Genomic DNA, 17920 nt, shown 5'->3' on the forward strand with positions numbered 1-17920 from the left:
AGGATCTAAGCCTGCCTAGAATCTATTCTCTCCAACATGGGAGTTCCTCTCCTACACAGCAGAGCACAGACTGGCCACTGGCATTCAGCAGTGAGTGAAAACGAGGGCTCCTGCATAAGTTTGAGCCCAGGGCAGGTTTTGGTCCTGTGCTGACCTCCATCTGTGTTGCTATGTACCGAGTTGGGCATGAATCTGCCACCTTCCACACCCTGAGCTTAAACCCAAATCGGCTTCTGACACTCAGCTGCAACTGCTTGGGATGCTGACGTTGGAATTGAGTGAAGAAAGCCAATCCAGGCTCATCTCAAAGCTGCAGCTGCAATGGACTCAAACTAGGGTGTCCTACTTTACAGAGCTGTCAAGTCTAAGTCTGGTTTAAAGATGAAAAACCATGAAAAAGGGAAAGAAGGGGCCGTCACATTGACCATTAATAGTGCCTGGACAGCAAATTGGGCAGGCAGACAAGTCACCTATTTAAATTACAGCAGTGACTTCTAGTTGCATCTATACATACAAACTGGCACGTGCAAAAATTTTGCATGCAAATGAGTCTTCTTGTTGCTCAAAGGCACTCTCTTCTTTATTACTTCAGAAGGACAAGGGTTCAGCTAGGCACTGAAAACACTGTCTAGGCCAGGGCTCAGCCGTCATCTCAACTCACCCGCTCCGCATGCTTAGAGTCGCTGTGGGCTCCCGGCTTCTCATTCGTCTCGGCTTCCTGGCTGTTTGCCGTGGGTGTGGAGCCACCGGTCACTGCGTTCGGCCCACTCGCTGCCTCCTCTGGAGGCTGCTGTGGAGTTTCCTCTTGGGCATTCTTCACCTCCGAATCTGGGCCCGTCTCTGTCGTCATGGTTACTAATTATTCTGCATTTGGAAAGGTAAGATGAGAAGAACAGGGAAGAGATTAAAATGTGACATCCTGACTATCAAAACAATTGCTTTCTGTAGGGACGCACTTGCCCTCCTGGTGATGTCTCAGAACCAGGAAATTGCACAGCAGCGTCCCTGCAAAAGAGGCTTCCAAATCAAATCTGCACAATCATTGAGTCTGCCACTTGGACACTGCAGGCCAATCTCAGACACCCCACCCTGCTGAGATGCTGCATTGGGGGATGGGATATCTTTGCAGTAAAGATCTCCTGATGGAATGAGATGATATCTACACTTATTATTGCTTTGGAACTCAAACACAGGGCTGCTAAATTGGTATTCTTTCTGGTTAAGCCAAGGTTAAGGAACCATCGGCTCTCTTAAGTTGTCATTAGACTTCAACACTCATTGGCCTGAGCCATCATGACCAGTAGTTGGGGATAGTGGGAACTGTAGGACAACAACATCTGGAGGCTCAATGTTTCTCAACCCTGGAGATCCAGAGAACAGGCAACTCAGCTCCAGGGTGCCCCTTACTGTCAGGGCGCTGTGTTGCTTTCTCATGAGTAACATGCTCCAAACACCGTAATTGGTTTTTACAGAGTTTTTATTATATACATACCGTGTTTCCCCCTTTTTAAGACACCGTCTTATAACTTTTTTCCCTCAAAAAACCACATGGTGTCTTATATTCAGGGGATGTCTTATTTTTATTATGTTTTTATGGTACCTATGGTTCCGGGCAGTGGGGGGGCAGGTCTCCTCGGCATGGCCAGGAAGAGGCCAGGCCGCTGGCTCGGCGCTCCGCCTGGTGATGCCTTTGTCATGGTTTTTTAAATCTTTCTCCCACCACCCCCCCCCCGCCAACCGCCCCGAGGTTCCTGCTGCTTTATTTTGGGTGGGGGGGCGTATTTTGCGAAATAAACACATGAGGATGAGGAGGGCTGAGGGATCCCGCCCGGCCTTAGACAGGCCACCCGCGCGCCTTCCACCCACCGCATGAGGCCGGCCTCCGGGGAATGCGGGGCCTGGGCAAGGCAGCACCGAGAGCCCCCACGGCCGCCGGGAGACGTGACGCAGCCGCCGCCGCACGCGCAGCCATCACCCTTGTCGCCGCGTCCCTTTCATGCCTCTTGCTCAAAGCGAGGCGTGGCGTTCACTGCGCTTGGAAGGAGCTGGGTGCCCATGGCTCATGCAGCAAGGGCCCTCCCGACTCCTTCCCAGGCGCCCCTTTCTCCTCCTCCTTGCCGGTTCCGGGTGGTGGGGTGGCAGGCAGGAAGAGGCCAGGCTGCTGCGGCGCTCTGAGCGTTTGGCGCTCTGCAAGGCGCTGCTGGGCGCTCCGAGCGCTTGGCGCTGCAGAGCGCTCCGCTCTGCAGCCACCGGTTCCGGGCGCTGGGGAGGCAGGCCTCCTCGCCGGGTGCTCTGGCGGCGTAGAAGGGGCCAGCAGCGCTCCCGACGCCTGTTGCCCTGGTGGCGCAACACCGCTCTGCCTTGGGCCATGCTGCCCACGACGCTCCGGCGGCGCGGAAGGGGCCAGCAGCTTTCCCGCCGCCGCCTGTTGCCCCGGTGGCGCAGCACTGCTCTGCCTTGGGCCATGCAGCTCACGACGCTCCGGCGGCGCGGAAGGGGCCAGCAGCGCTCCCCCCGCCTGTTGCCCCGGTCTCACAACACCGCTCTGCCTTGGGCCATGCAGCCCATGACGCTCCGGCGGCGCAGAAGGGGCCAGCAGCGCTCCCGCCGCCGCCCGTCACTCCAGCCGTGCAGAAGCGTCCGCGGGCCTCCCGCCGCTGCTCAGCCTTGGGCCATGCAGCCCCCAGGGGCGAGCAGCGGCCTCGCCTCCGCCTGGCCCAGCAGCAGCAGCAACAGCAACAGCAGCGGGAGGACAAGGACAGCGCTGCTGCTGGGTCCCGCTGCCTCAAGGCGAGCGGCGCTGCTGCGTGGAGGTATGGCTTATTTTCAGGGGGTGTTTAATATTGAACAAATGCTTTAAAAGCCTGCTATGGCTTACTTTCTGACTACGTATTAAAAAGGGGGAAACACGGTATGTACAAGACAGAGCAATAAAGAACATGACCGTCTAGTCCGAGTCAGAATCCACAAGTGCCGCTTGGCGGAAACGTTTCCAACAAAGGACTTTGGCGCTCTCAGCCTGCACTTCTGTTCCCGGCGTTTGACCCTCCTACGAACCTGGGGTGAAGGGGCGGGCATATTCCCCTCTCCCCCTGAGCAGCTTTACTGTCGAGCCAGTTCTCTGACCTCCGACACCTCCCCTTCCACCATACTCTGGTCCAACACTTCTGACCTTCCCCAGTGCTCCTGTGAGCTGTCGGCACCCCCCGCTCCCCTCTCCACTGCGAGAGCCTCAACACCACCTTCAGACTGACACTCAGAACTGACGTCACCCCCACCTACCTCCCCCCATCTACCTCTTTTCCCCTTTTCTTCCCAATGTCTCAACAAATGAAACTGATTTGTAAAAACATTACGAGAGACATTGCATATATTTTTGTAAATCAAGAAAATCTCTAATAACAAAAAAGAGGGGGGGGGGAGAACTAACGCCATCCTGGAGCTCAGGCACCGTTCCACCCCACACATTCTCACAAGGAGAGGGGGTGCACACACAGAATCAGACCCCTTCCTTCTTCAGCTGATCCATGCTGAGGGAGGTGAGTGATCACCCCCTCTCTGCTCATAACATTATCCATGTGGTGCCTGGGGATAGAGGTGATTTACCAGAGCACTGAACGTCACTCTTCCCAGCACCATGTCTACTTTAATGCACGAGGTTTTGGGGGGCCAGAAAAAAAATTTGCTTGAGGGACAGTGAGGCTCCCAAACTGGGGATTAGCCACCCCTACACAGAAAATCAACAATCACATTCAAAGTCGCATTTTGAAGAGTTCAAGAGATGAAGAGGAAGCCAAAGATGCTCTCTCCCCGTGAACACTTATTTAAAAAGTGTGGCTTCTTACTTGTGCTCCTGAAGGATATATGTATTTATGGCAAAATAGATGCAATAATACAGAAAGTCAAACTGAGCTCACATTTTTGTAGGTAACAGGTGAATGCTTTTTAGGCAACCTGTGCTAAATTTCAGTGGGTAACAGTACGCAGCATTTTCAGAGATGGTGTTTACAGGTAGGACCAAAGGGAGCAAGTCTTCCACACCAGCAATCTTACTTCTGCAGTGCCTGTATACTGTATACTGACGTGCATGGCCACCGACACACAAATTTAGAACAATTAGACATGGTGTGCCTGGATGCTTGCTAACCCCATCTGCGGTCAGGTTGATCTGGAACTGCTGAATTCTTGCCCAGTCACAGATGCTCATAACTTCCAGTTGAGGCTCAAGCACAGCAGGAAGGATATCAACAAAATTTCAGTGCAGCACTCAAAGCCAGATCATTTTCTGTGAAGGTTAAGGAACCGCAGCCTCACTTGATGCCTTATATCTAGCCAGTGTCAAAGCCCATAGAATCAAACATTTCCACTCCCTTGTTCGGGAGAAATGCAATCCTCAAGGATATTAGAATTCAAAAGCAAGCACTTGCTGGTTGCTAAGCCCTGACTCATAGCCGTTGGGCTGACCCTATCCCGTACATTGTCATCTGGGCTTAACAAGATGGCAGACATAGCTGCACATAAGGCCATAGATTAATGCGCTGGTGTCTGTGCCAAGCCAGCAACATCTCTCCAAGTGACTAGTATCGTTGATCAGTGCCCAGTACTAAGGTTCCATCCCAGGGACAGTACAGTCAGCACAGCAGGTCTCACAGTTGACAAAGGATCTTGAAAAACAAGATTTTAGTAGACCAAATGCTGAACAGGAATTAACAGTGTGATGTATCACACAAAAAAGCTAATGCTATTCTAGGCTGCATCACCAGAAGTATATTGTCCAGATCAAGGGAAATAGCAGTACCACTACTACTGAACTAGATACACCAGTGGTCTGACTTGGTATAGGAAAACAATGCTTGATCTTTTCAGAGAGAGTGAGAAAAATACATCAAGGTACCACCATGCCTTTGGGGGGGATTTCATTAAAACCTGATGCGAATGAAGCTCTCATCTGATGGGACTAGGATGTAGCAAGCTAGAGGTCATCAGACTAGAGCTAGGCGACAGCCACAAATATTCAACAGTACAGCACAGAAATATATTCAACTGTGTAAGACAGGCTTCCTCAACCTTGGGCCTCCAGATGTTTTGAGACTGCAATTCCCATCATCCCTGACCACTGGTCCTGCTAGCTAGGGATCATGGGAGTTGTAGGCCAATAACATAAAGAGGGCTGAGTTTGAGGAAGCCTGGTGTAAGATATACTTTGCAATCTCTGCCTTTCAGAGAAGAGCTGCAGATCAGGGGCAGAGAATCTGCTTTTCAAGCAGAAGGTCCCCATTTCAAACCACAGCATCTCCAGGTAGGACTGGGTGAGACTCCATGCCTGGAACTCTGGAAAGCCACCGCCAGTCAGTGTAGACAGTACTGAACTAGACAGACCAATGTTCTGTCTCAGTATAAAACAGTCTTCTGTGTCTCTCATGCTAAAAAGGTATTGGAGGTCAGAGAGATGGCAAGAGGTTCCATAGAACCATAAACTGTTCTTCAATGTAAAGGACAACAACAGTAGACACACTTCCTGAAAGACAACTTGTTCACCACCACAGAACTTTCCCTTCAACATGCAGTTAGTGTTGGATGTCTTTTAGCACACTGACAGCCCAGAGGAGGTGAGAATGAGGGGCAAAGGCCTGCTCAGCCCCCACATAAATTGAGGTTGTGCCCTCTAAAACATGCCTTGGAACCACACAGGGTTTTATATGCAGAGATTCCTTGGAAGACAAACACACAGATAGTGCTGAAGTTTACATTTCCTTGGCTCAGAATATGAACCCGGGTGATCTGAAATGCTCATCTTAAACACAAGGTGAGCATTAATGAAGGTGAATGTTACATTGCAACTCTCCCAAGTTCTTCTCTGTATTGAATTTAATCCAAGACAAATAACAACTCAACTCTTTCCTCCTGCCCCTCCCAAATACCCAGCCTCCAGACCCCCTTATCTCTTTAACTGGCTGTTCTGGTGGCCAGGAAGGAGCTCCGTCCTTCCTTCCCTCTTCCCGCACCTGGAGGGCAGCTAGAGCAGTGACCCATATGCCAGCCACTCTGTGAAATGCTGCTTTCCAAGGGCTACTGAAGTTGGAAGGGGATGGAGAAATTTCAACTGCCAGAGCTGTTGGCCCAACACAGCCTGAGGGGAAGAAGTAGAGAGGATAAATATCTCCATCTTGCTAGCTGCCACCATAGCAGACTCCAGGTCAGTGGATGGGAAGGATAGAGTGGTGGTGATTATAGCTCATGAGAAATTGGAGGTAGGATCTGACCCTGCTGCAAACCTATTGGTGCCCAGTACCCATGGGCCATTCATGTGGATTTTTGCTGTAGTGCTCTGAGCCACTCTGGGGCATGTTTTTGTGGAAGAGCAGCATACAATTTGAAATAATGATAATAATAAAAAACAGCAGTAGTTGTTGTTATCCTTACTAGGCTTGAAATAAATAGGGTAAATTCCCTCACTGCACCATGTTGTATTTCTTGCTGGAACAGCAAATTCTGCTTTCACTACCAATGGAAATGGAGTGCTAACCAAAAATAGTTTCTCAGAACTACAGGTGATCTTCAGGGTGTTGTTGTTTTTGTTGTTATGGTGTGTATTTTTGTTTTGTGTTTTTATATTGTAGACTGCCCTGTGATCGTCAAATGAAGGGCGGTATAGATATTTCATTAACAACAATAGCAACAACAACAACAACAACAATCGCAATAGCCTTTATATAAAGCTAAACACTTCAAACCCACATTTTGGTAATCCATAATTAATATTCCCGTATTGATCTAGCCCCCAGTCTCTTAAAGACAGGGTTGTTGCTGAACTGTTAGATTACTGTTCATTTGGGTAATCTAATATAGCAGAGGTCACCAATGTGATGCCCATCTCCTCCCTTGCCAAAATTAGATTTGAAAGAAGCCTTCTGTTGTAACCAGTAGAATAGGTTGTGGTGTGTGTGCTTGTTGCTCATGATAGAATTACCAGTTTGCAAATGTACCTATGAGTCCACAAATTTTGGCAAGCCCTGCCCTATTTGTTAGAAAAATAACTTGCTTTGCCACACTGTGTATCAGCTTTTGGGGGGAAGAGGGGTTAAGAGATTGTCCCTATCTCTAGAAATGCAAATGTGGAAATGGTTCTCTGAGAATGATGTTAAAGTTAAACAGATCAGAGACCTGACTCTATATAAGGCAGCACCTTATCTAACTGACCCATCAGGACGGGTGCTTATTGTGCAGAGCATTGGGTTTAGATGTCAAATCACTGTTGCCCACTGGAAAGCCTTGGTTGAGTTACCACCTCATATCCTAATTTATCTATGGGTAATTACTTACAATCTTATGTTACCATCAAGGCTGAAAGTAAGAGAAATATATTTCGAGATGACCAGGAGACAGGCATCCAAGCACCCTGGAACTCTGGCCATTTCCAAATTCTTTTCATTACACTGGGGGCGGGGGGAGAGATGTCAAAAGGAACAATACATTTCCGAGCCTGAAATGTTGATATGAATAAAGTTGGTATTATTGAGGGAATTGCATGTTTGCACATGTCAAAACAACACTTTTTCCCATTTCAAAATGCCACTTCGAAGTGACATACTTTTAACTTCTCTTACTGACAACCCATAAAAAAGAGAGGACAATATTTTCTTAAGTGCACCTTTGACATTGATGAATCCCATTTTCAAGGCAAAAAGCTAATGATGTTGTAGCTGCAAAGCTACCAAGATTTTGTACAAGGCTGCAATCCTAGTCCCACTTACCTGGGCAGAAGCCCCACTGATTTAAAACATTTGAGTATACATGGTTAGAACTGAGCTGTCAATCATGATAGCTGGGTTTCTGCATAGAATTTCAACTCTTTTTCAATATGTGTGTGTGTACTCACACTGTATGCATATACACCCACACACCAATGAATACACACATCCTATTAAAAATGCAGGAAACCGAAAGCTGAACAAATCCACTGCTATATAACCAGAAGGTGCAGTCATCTGTTAAAGCAAAGATGGAGAACCTTTAGCCTTCCCAACGTTGTTGGACTTCCATCTCAAACTCCCATCTCCCACCAGCCTCAGTCAGCATGGTCCATACTGATAGGAGTTGTAGTTCATTAACATCTCTCATGAGACATCACCTTGCAAACAAAGGTCCATATAGTTAAAGCTATGGTTTTCCCAGTAGTGATGTATGGAAGTGAGAGCTGGACCATAAAGAAGGCTGATCGCTGAAGAATTGATGCTTTTGAATTATGGTGCTGGAGGAGACTCTTGAGAGTCCCACGGACTGCAAGAAGATCAAACCTATCCATTTTGAAGGAAATCAGCCCTGAGTGCTCACTGGAAGGACAGATCCTGAAGCTGAGGCTCCAATACTTTGGCCACCTCATGAGAATAAAAGACTGCCTGGAAAAGACCCTGATGTTGGGAAAGATGAAGGGCACTAGGAGAAGGGGATGACAGAGGACAAGATGGTTGGACAGTGTTTTCGAAGCACCAACATGAGTTTGACCAAACTGCGGGAGGCAGTGGAAGACAGGAGTGCCTGGCGTGCTATGGTCCATGGGGTCACGAAGAGTCGGACACGACTAAACGACTAAACAACTAAACAACATCTCTCAAGGGCCACTGGCTCCCCATCCCTGAGCTGAAAGAACAGGAGATGCTGTCTACTCTTACATTCTCTTACATTGGGATGGGATCAGGTAGGTAGCCGTGTTGGTCTGGGTCGAAGTAAAATAAAAAAATTCCTTCAGTAGCACCTTAAAGACCAACTAAGTTTTTATTTTGGTATGAGCGTTCGTGTGCATGCACACTGGTATCTGAAGAAGTGTGCATGCACACGAAAGCTCATACCAAAATAAAAACTTAGTTGGTCTTTAAGGTGCTACTGAAGGAATTTTTTTATTTTATTGGGATGGGATGTGAGATAACCATCTAGATATCTGTGGTGCACAGGTAGTTTGGTTACTAACTCTTGAAATGAACCATTTGGGTGTGGTAGATGGGACATGGGGTGGAGAGCCCCAGGAATGGAGCCAAAGGTGGAGCCCACAGGGTTTTACTGAGCCTGTGGGTAGACTTCAGCATTCTGGACAGGACATGGGATGAAGCCCAATAAAAAAGTTGTCCATTTACCCAAAGAAAAACATAACACCTCAGCATTGCTTTTGGTACACAAAGAAAAGGAGGAAGGGAATCCATGGTGAGGCCAGTTCACTTTCATCCCACCTGGTTCGGCTGGCAAGGCTAAGAGGTACGGTAGCTGGCCTATTAGCAAGTGGCTGGAAATCACAGACACAGGGAGAAGGGGAGCAACAGTGTCAGTTTCTGGAGGAGAACTCTGTTTTGTTTTCCCCCTATTTGGGCTGGTGACCCACAAGGAGGTGCCCTTGCTTATCCCAAAATACCTTTTTTGCAGTGAGATTTTCACACACTAAAACTGCCATGCTGTGTCCTCTTACCACAGCAGGGTTCACACACAGCATGTGCTACGCTCACCTAAAATGAGCTTTTGGATGATTCCCACATAAGGTTTTGCCTTCATGCTTCAAAGCAGCACTGTGAAAATTTCTGCTCTCTGAAGAAAAAAGCCTGTCCACTTGCTATAGGTTTGCGAGGCTGCAGTCTGGAGATTCTCTATCTGCTACTGAACTGGGAGACTATGGAGTTTCTTGCTTGTTTCTCTTTGCCCCAGATTCTCTTTTTTTAAAAAATAATAATAATAAAGAAATCTATGCCTGCTTTTTTGGCTGTAATAACATGCAGATAGATTAGGAGTAGAGATTTTATAGAGCAGCAGCAACATCCAGGTATAACATGCACTTCCAGACTGCAGCTATTTTCTGATAGGATTGAACCACATACCGGGAAATGCAGGTTACACATTTAAAGTTGATTTGGAGTGCTGGAGCAAAAACAACCACCACCGCCACCTTCCCCCAAAGACTACCAACACATGAAGAAGTACAAAAAGTATTTCACTCAGATCCCCAAACAAAAGATGCTGGGTCCTATTTAAGGGGTTCCTCTATCAGCTGCCAGCATCGGAATCTGCTTTATACCACATCACGCCATTAGTCCATTTGGCTAAGTAGCGTTGACATTGGCTGACAGTGGCTTTCCAGGGTTTCAAACAGCCTTTCCCCATCCCAACCCAGAGATGGCAGGGATTGAATCTGGAATCTTTTGCAGGCAAAGCACACACTCTGCTTCCAAGCAACAGCCCTTCCCCAAAGATTCATCTATTCTGCATGTGTAAAATGATGCTGTAGCAATACAGATTTATCGTGGGAGTAAACTGCTGAAGTACTAGAAACTGTTCATGCCACAGAACAGCAGCTTTCGCTACTATCCACCCATGCCATTTTACTAAATCATTCTGAGCTTCCTAGTGAGGATGGGCAGCATACCAATAACCTAGAATTCACCTCAAGAGAACAGGGTGCGAGTTCTGTGTTTTCCCAACCCATAGCCTTTGCCTAGCACTTCCAACCTAACCTCACAGCCTGCGTCCTGGGGCACATGGCATTTGATTAAGCAAATATTTATCTTTACTTATGTGGCTACACATGTCAGCCAGGCTCATATTACCCAGCCCTTCTCAATCCTCATTTTAAAATCCAGAGTCTACTTTTCTCCTCAAAAAGCTCCTGCAGCACATAACTCCATTGGGAGTTCACACCCTGTGCAAAGTCATTCTGCCTGTTGAAGCAGAAAGCACCTTCATTCAGGTCTTTGTGACTATTGCTTTGAAAAGTCCCTGGCGTGGGCCTCGAGTGGTTCCCTCCGCATATTAGAGGCACACAAACCTGCCTTGCTTCATTTTGAAGGAGTTGCTTAAGGGGCCAAAGAATGAACATCCCAAAGGAGTGAAAATTATAGGCTTCTGCCAGATGTACATATTACAGTTACTGTTTAAAAAAAACCCTCAGGTGAGACACCAGAGTTTTGTTTTGGGGTAGGTTTCTTTTTGCAGCAAGCATGTAAAATGAATATGTAATGTACATCTTAAAGCATGTGCCTGGAAACCCTGATTTGACCAGGGCACCTGAAAAAAACTGTTACTCATGTGTATTAGACCCACAATTAGTAGGTAATACCCAGTGCTAGTCCTGAGACAGAGAAGACTCCCTGGAAAAGACCCTGATGTTGGGAAAGATTGAGGGCGCTAGGAGAAGGGGACGACAGAGGATGAGATGGTTGGACAGTGTTCTCGAAGCTACTAACATGAGTCTGACCAAACTGCGGGAGGCAGTGGAAGACAGGAGTGCCTGGCGTGCTCTGGTCCATGGGGTCACGAAGTCGGACACGACTAAATGACTAAACAACAACAACAACAACAGTCCTACTCAAGACTTATGCCCACTGAAATTGATGGAATTGTTAGTTATGTCAATTAATTTCAGTGGGTCTACTCTAAGCAGTAAAAGTATTCGATAGCACCCTATGTGTTGGCTGCAATAAATAAATAAATACAGTTGCTTTTCATAGCAATCAAAACCTGCAAAGCTGGCTTTTACAGGCACAATTGGAAGATTTTAGGACATAACACATGACAGCAGAAGGCCACATCTTCGAAACATAGGTTGCCAACACAAATCTGTGAAGTAGGGAGTGAGGGTGATTTTGCCTTCTGCCTTGGCTTTTCAAGCGTCCTGTGTTAGGAGTGATGGGCAATGATGTACAGTTCTGCCCTAAATGCAAAAACATCCTGTTGTTACAGGATCTGCACATACCTTTAATAGAAGAGATTCTTCTAACTGGCACACACATCTACACAATTTATTCTGGTAGTTTGGGAACATGTATCATAAGATGCCCGCAGAAAGCCCACATTGAAACTCCCATGGCTAGAAAAAGCCTTACATGGTAAAATTCTAAGTTCTGTACAGCTCATACAGATCTGACCCACTACAACAGAATCAATGTTTTTAAAGGGAACACTTTTTAAATAATAATAATAATAATAATTCGTATCTTATTTGGCTGGTTCCAACACACTGCTCGTGTCAGACCAAGGAGGCAGCATTCGGGTGTATACAGTCAAAGAAAATGGCAAACATCGGAACAGACCAGCATTGTTCATAACTCATTGCCTTCCTGTCTGCTGTGATAAATGCACCCATCTAAAATAACAGTTCTAATAAATGTATCATGTACAGACAACGTCGGTTTTTCCAGTGAATGCTGCATTTCTGCCATGCATGGAGAGCAGCTGACACCTACCACATATATGTCATCAATGCCTGGAGAAAATATAGCAGGGTGTCTACTAATGGGTAGACTGAAGCTGCAGTCCTATACACACTCACCCAGGAGTAAGTCCCATTGAACTTGCCCCCTCTTGCTTGCAACATCTAGGTCTGGTTGCTGGGGGGGGGGGGAGAGGATGTAGCTCTCCAAGGCAACATTCCCTTCCCAGCCCAATTTCATGCACCCCTTGAGTGCTTTTGCCTAGTGTTCTTGAACTCTGATGATGCCATTTTCTTGCTTAGATAAAGGATAGAGGGATGCATGACTGTGTGGATGAACTAGCCTACTGTACTAAGGTAAAATTTGCATGATTTGCTCTGCCTATTGGTTTGCTGCCCCCACGAGGTTGCACAGAAGGAAATGCAGCCCTCAGACTGAAAAGGGTTTCCCCATCCCTGATCTAGGTAAATAAAATGTGAGCAGTGATGTCATATGGACTGTGCAATGCCGCAAAACCAGTTGCCAACCAATGGAGAAATGTGCAACATGATGGCACCATGCCACAAATTGTGCCTACTTAGATGTTATAAGGAAGGGGGAGAAATGGATATGGAGCAACAGAATTTTCTCATAAATGGCACGCTAAGCAACTAAAGTTACAGCTTTTGAAAGGACAGCTCTCCTCTTACTGCAGAAAAGTTTTCTAAATTAAGAGGAAAATATTCCATCGTTCATGTTTATTTCAGCAGTGGGACCCAGAGAGCGCAGTGGGATTTACTCTCTAACAACCGGGGCTAAGACTGCCACTTTAATCTATTGATGGGGAGAGAGGTTGAGAATCTACTTTAGCTATTTGAGGTCAACTGCAACAGATAGTCCAGGCTCACAGCTACCGTACCAGCTTAGAATCCTTAACCAGCTCAAAGTTAAGTAGCCTTTCTCTCTGAGAGCTGAGCTGGCTAAAGGGAGATTTCCCTTTCCTTAATGCAGGAAAGCTAGATATGTTGTTTGGTGCATATTTAAGGGTACATGTGCAAAACGTGAAGCTTAAGAATCAATATCCAATTAAGGAGATCATCTTCAATCAGTTGGTAACTTAAGAACTGACTTGCTAGATCAGAACAAAAGTCCATGTAGCTCGGCTTGTTTGCAGCAGTGGCCAACTGGATGCTCCCAGGAAGGTCACAAAATGGGATAGCAAGGAACCATTCTTTGTTGTTTGCTTCCAGTATCTGATATTCTGAGCATGGAGCTGCCAATTAGCTATTATGCCTAATAGCCATTAACAAGCATATCCCTTCATGAATTTTTAACCCCTTTTAAAAGCCATTTATGCTTGCGTTCATGCCTCCCAACATCCCATGACAATCTCCATGTTAATTATGCATTGCTTAAAATGGCCCTTCTCTTTGTCTCTCCTGAACCTACTGCCAATTAATTTAACTGGATGACCTCAGGTTCTAGTGTTTTGAGAGGCAACAAATAATTTCTCTATTATGTTTATTCTCTCCCCAAAGAGTGCAGATCTTTATAAACTTATAGCATCTTTCCTCTTAGGAGCGCTTCAAGTTTTGGGAGGTAGATATGCTTCTACTGTGTAAGCCACATGTGTAAATGGCGAGTGCTGTGACAGTGAAAGGGAGAGAAATGTCATCCAAGTGTGTGGTGAACACATTCCAGGGATCTGGATCAAATAATACATCCCTGCTTTGTGTCTCCTGTGTGTCTCCTTCAAACGAAGCAGAGCTCATAGTACAACACATGGTGGACACAGTGGAAACACATCTTCTGTCCTTGTCTTCTCTCAGAACTCCAACAGCTGATGCCTTTCTTCCTAAGAAATATCCTCCCATCTCATCCCTGCCTCCAGCTAGTTTTAGGCTATGCACATGACTTCTCTTGAGGAATCCTGGGAACGGTAGTTGACTTCTCGCAGAGCTACAATTTCCAGAAACCTTAACAAACTGGTGCCCAGGATTCTTTAATATAATAATAATGGGCGTCTTCCAACTGAATATTAAGAGAGCCACATGCTTTAAATGCATAGTGTATGTGCAGTCATGGCTACTCTTTCCTATCCCTGTTTCATCTCCACAATATATATATATTGTGAGGTAGAAGAGCACCCTGTATGTTGTTGGGCCAAAGATGCACTGATATCTATCACTAAATTATTCCCAGCTCTGCATTTGCTTCCCCCACCCTGCATAGCCCTATGTCAGGCTTCGGGGGAAACAGCTCCCTCCCATGGGGCAGCCCAGAATCAGAGAAATGGTAAGAGTTCTTACCAAGTCATTTATTCAATAATTCACAGAGAAAAACGAAAGAATGCAGCCTTCCTAAAAATGGCGTTGCTCCAACTGAGCTCCTCCCCCTCCCTTCCTAGCAACAGCACTTTCCCTTACAGTGGTCGCTAATTGGTCTTTTGCTCTTCCAGTTTAAATGCACGCAGAGTTCTGAGAGAAGGGGGGTCAGGAATGCTCTCCAGTGATAACGTGTCAGCTGGCTGTTCTATCTCTGTCTCCCCCTTCTCTTCTCCCAACACCTCCCAGCTCTTCTGTTCACCTGTCTCTGAGCTGTGACCTTCCTCAAACCACTGCTATAATTCACTACTGCCTTCCTCTTCTCTGGGAAGTTCAAGAGGGGCAGCAATCTCAACTATTCCTCCTCAGTCTTGTCCCCCTCAGTTCACTCCCTGACATCCCAGAACTCAGAAATCACCAGTGAGATGTTGCAGTGTTCCTTGAGTGCTTTCAGCTGATTTAGGCCCCAACTGCAATGTGAAGAATTAGAGCTCCGCCCTGCCCCCACTTACAATGTGCTTCTAAAGGCTCTGATCTGCTAGCCTATATTGCCCAGTCACCTAGCCAGCAGAAATGTGTCACCAATGCCATTTAGCCCCTGTTCTCCAAGAGTTTGTGCATCTGCTGCCTTGGGCATGTCTCTGGCTTGCACCCTTAACCTCTTAGCTGATTGCTCCCTTTGAGCATAGCCTGTGTCTCAACCTGTGCTTCACACAGATCTGCCAAGCACTGAACTCTAAAGGAGTAATTGCAAAGACAGCCCTTGAAGGGCTATTCCCCAAAGGGAAGAAACCAAAACCTCTTAATAATTTAAAATCATAATAAAGCTACACTCATGCCTATAACCCCCTCACTTCAAAGAGAGTCTTTGGTCGGTCGGTGGCAGTGACAGAGAAAGCTTGCCATGGAAAGTGTGTGATACATGTCTGTAAGATGCTTTTTAAAAAATTTAACGGGCAAGGTGCTGATGGTTGGGGAAGTGGTATATAGGAATATGAGGAAGCACACTAGATATTTTTGGGGCTGGGTGGACAGGATGCTGCTCAGAAAGAGGGCAGGCTGGCTCAAGTCAGACGGCAAGCTTCTGAAAATATCTGGTGACACAAAGAGGGAACTCCACATTCTGAACTGGCACAGCTGCACTTCTATCCTCTTAACACTGAACTGAGCCACCCAATTTAAAAGATATAAAACAGCTCAGAGCTCAGTGGCAGAGTATGTGCTTTGCAAACAAAGAAGGGGTTGAGGTTCAGCCTCCAGGTTTCAGAACTCAGGTAGCAGAGCCAGAAAAGACAGTAGCTTTCCAAAGTCTCACTATCAGTGCAGAGCTAGATAAATTGGGGATGGATGGATGGACCTCAGCCTGGAGGCTTAATGCCTAGCCCCACTGCATAGACCCACCCCCTGCTCACTACAAGCCACACCCCTCACTCTCAAGTGCTTTTGCCTGGCTGAAATTGGTCCTTGAACTGGATGGAAGGTGTTGTGTATGTGAGTAAGCCTCTGATTTGTGTGGGGCTTGAATGGAGTCTCCTGTATCAAAGGTAAGAGTCACTCTACCCACTTTGGTCCACCACTAACACGCCCACCCCACCCCACCCCAAAGTTTCCCCATGAGAGAGTGTGGCCTTCACTACATCTAAGATAAAACAATGGTATCATGTATCTGATCCACAACTTCACTGAAGCTCCAAAGAGGTAGAATCATAGATTTGGAAGGCACCATGAGGTGTTTATAATGTCTTATTTAAAACTGAAATTTCTACTTTTCCTGTCCGACAGAGGCACAAAACCCTGGAATCAACATCAGAAATAAAAAGCAACAAGAATCCACATCATTAAAACCATGTAATAAATAGCGCAATGAGAAACTAAAAGCAGCGGACGAAGATTTCAAGACAGTCAATATACCCAAACAACAAGAGAGTTCAAAGCTTGCTGAAAGAGAGAGAAGTAGTCAAATACCAGCGGGACACCAGTAACAGGGAACATAACCAGAGTTTGCGGTCCAGGTAGTTCCACCTGTAGATTATCTCTCATTTAAGGCAGGAAGTCTTACAATCTCCCTAGTTTGGGTCACTTTGTTGCTTTTTAAACATATGTGTTCAAGGGATTAAAGCAGAAGTAGTCATCCAAGTGGGCTCTAAGACCTCAGAGGAGGATATGACATATTTCTGCCAACACCTGTGAACTGATTTTCGGGGGGGGAGCAAGGTGAGCACCCAGTTTGTTCCATTGCTTCTGGTTCCAACATGTATTCACACACACACACACACACACACACACACACACACACTTCAAAATCACTCTTGTGGAAGAAAACATTACTTCAGAAGTATCCTCCTGTGAACTTCCAGCCTTTGGCCAAGGAAGAGTGGCGGGTTACATACCTCCTACTGGCAAAGCTGACAGAATGGCCGAGGCCACCCTGCCAAGCAAACATGGTCGGCTTTGCAATTTGAGGCTCCCAGTCTCAATAGTCCATTCTGAAGGGGTGAACTCACATATAAATCCAGTCCCTTCAAGTCCTTGACGATGTCGCTCACCCGCCAGAAGCTCTCAGACTAACTGCCAGTACCAGGAAAACACCGTCCAAAAACAACAGCCACCTTGTTTGAGCCAGTGTGGTTCCAGGGAATAGAAAACTGGACAAGGACCAAGAGAAGCTGGGCTCCAAATCCCAGCTCAGCCCTGGACGCACTGTGTGGCCTTGGTCTACCCCTTTTATGCTGGGGACTGAGAGGAATAAGGGCAGCTGGGAAGCTGTAGCAAAAAAAGGCCATTCACACATGCACACAGAAGCTGCAAACCTGCTACAGGAGTCCAACATGTGGTTAAGGGTAAAAGGATGTTGGGAATATTATATGTGAGGATGCAGAAGATTAGCAGTGTTGGGGAAGAGTACTCCAAGGGAGACACTGGCTACTTCAGAAAGTGACAAGAGCCCTCCTGAGGTAAAGGAAGAAATGTGTTTACTCTAAGAAAAATAATTATTGACATTTATTAAGGATTGGAAACTTCTTATGGACTTCTTGCATGAAAGAGAAAATTAACTTTTAACATCTGGATTTAAAGATTCAAAAAATATTGGTTTATAGAAAACAAAATAGTTGGGGTGCCAATTTGAGTGAATACTTTGAACGAGATACTATATTTGGCAGACAGAAAGAGAATCAGAAGTTTTTCCATCTTTTTCTTTTTCAATTTTTCTTTCCCCCCTCCATTTCTTCTGTTTCTTTTTCCTTCTCTTTGCTCCTGTTTCTTTTTAGATCAGATGTTAAAACATATTTCTTTCATTCCAGTATGCTATAAAAAAGATACTTTGTATTAGGTATAAACTTCGGCTTCCCCCAAAGAATCATGGGCACTTCAGTTTACCACCCACAGAGCACCCATAAGCAAAGTGCAGTTCACACCATTTTGAGGAGG

At 46.3% G+C, this 17920-nt stretch overlaps 1 protein-coding gene across 18 annotated transcripts in view; it reads right to left on the reverse strand.

Moving 5' to 3' along the window:
• The window catches only part of EPB41L1 (erythrocyte membrane protein band 4.1 like 1), a 184834-nt gene that overhangs the window by 56249 nt on the left and 110665 nt on the right, over window positions 1-17920 (reverse strand). For all 18 annotated transcript variants that reach the window (XM_088674563.1, XM_088674562.1, XM_088674561.1 and 15 more), the window contains one exon: window positions 662-864. In XM_088674563.1, the coding sequence (XP_088530689.1) occupies window positions 662-850 (189 nt within the window). In that variant the 5' untranslated portion in view covers window positions 851-864. The remainder of the gene's footprint in view (window positions 1-661; window positions 865-17920) is intronic.

Source organism: Zootoca vivipara, chromosome 7 (assembly GCF_965207765.1).
Source record: "Zootoca vivipara chromosome 7, rZooViv2.hap1.1, whole genome shotgun sequence".
Lineage (NCBI taxonomy): Eukaryota > Metazoa > Chordata > Lepidosauria > Squamata > Lacertidae > Zootoca > Zootoca vivipara.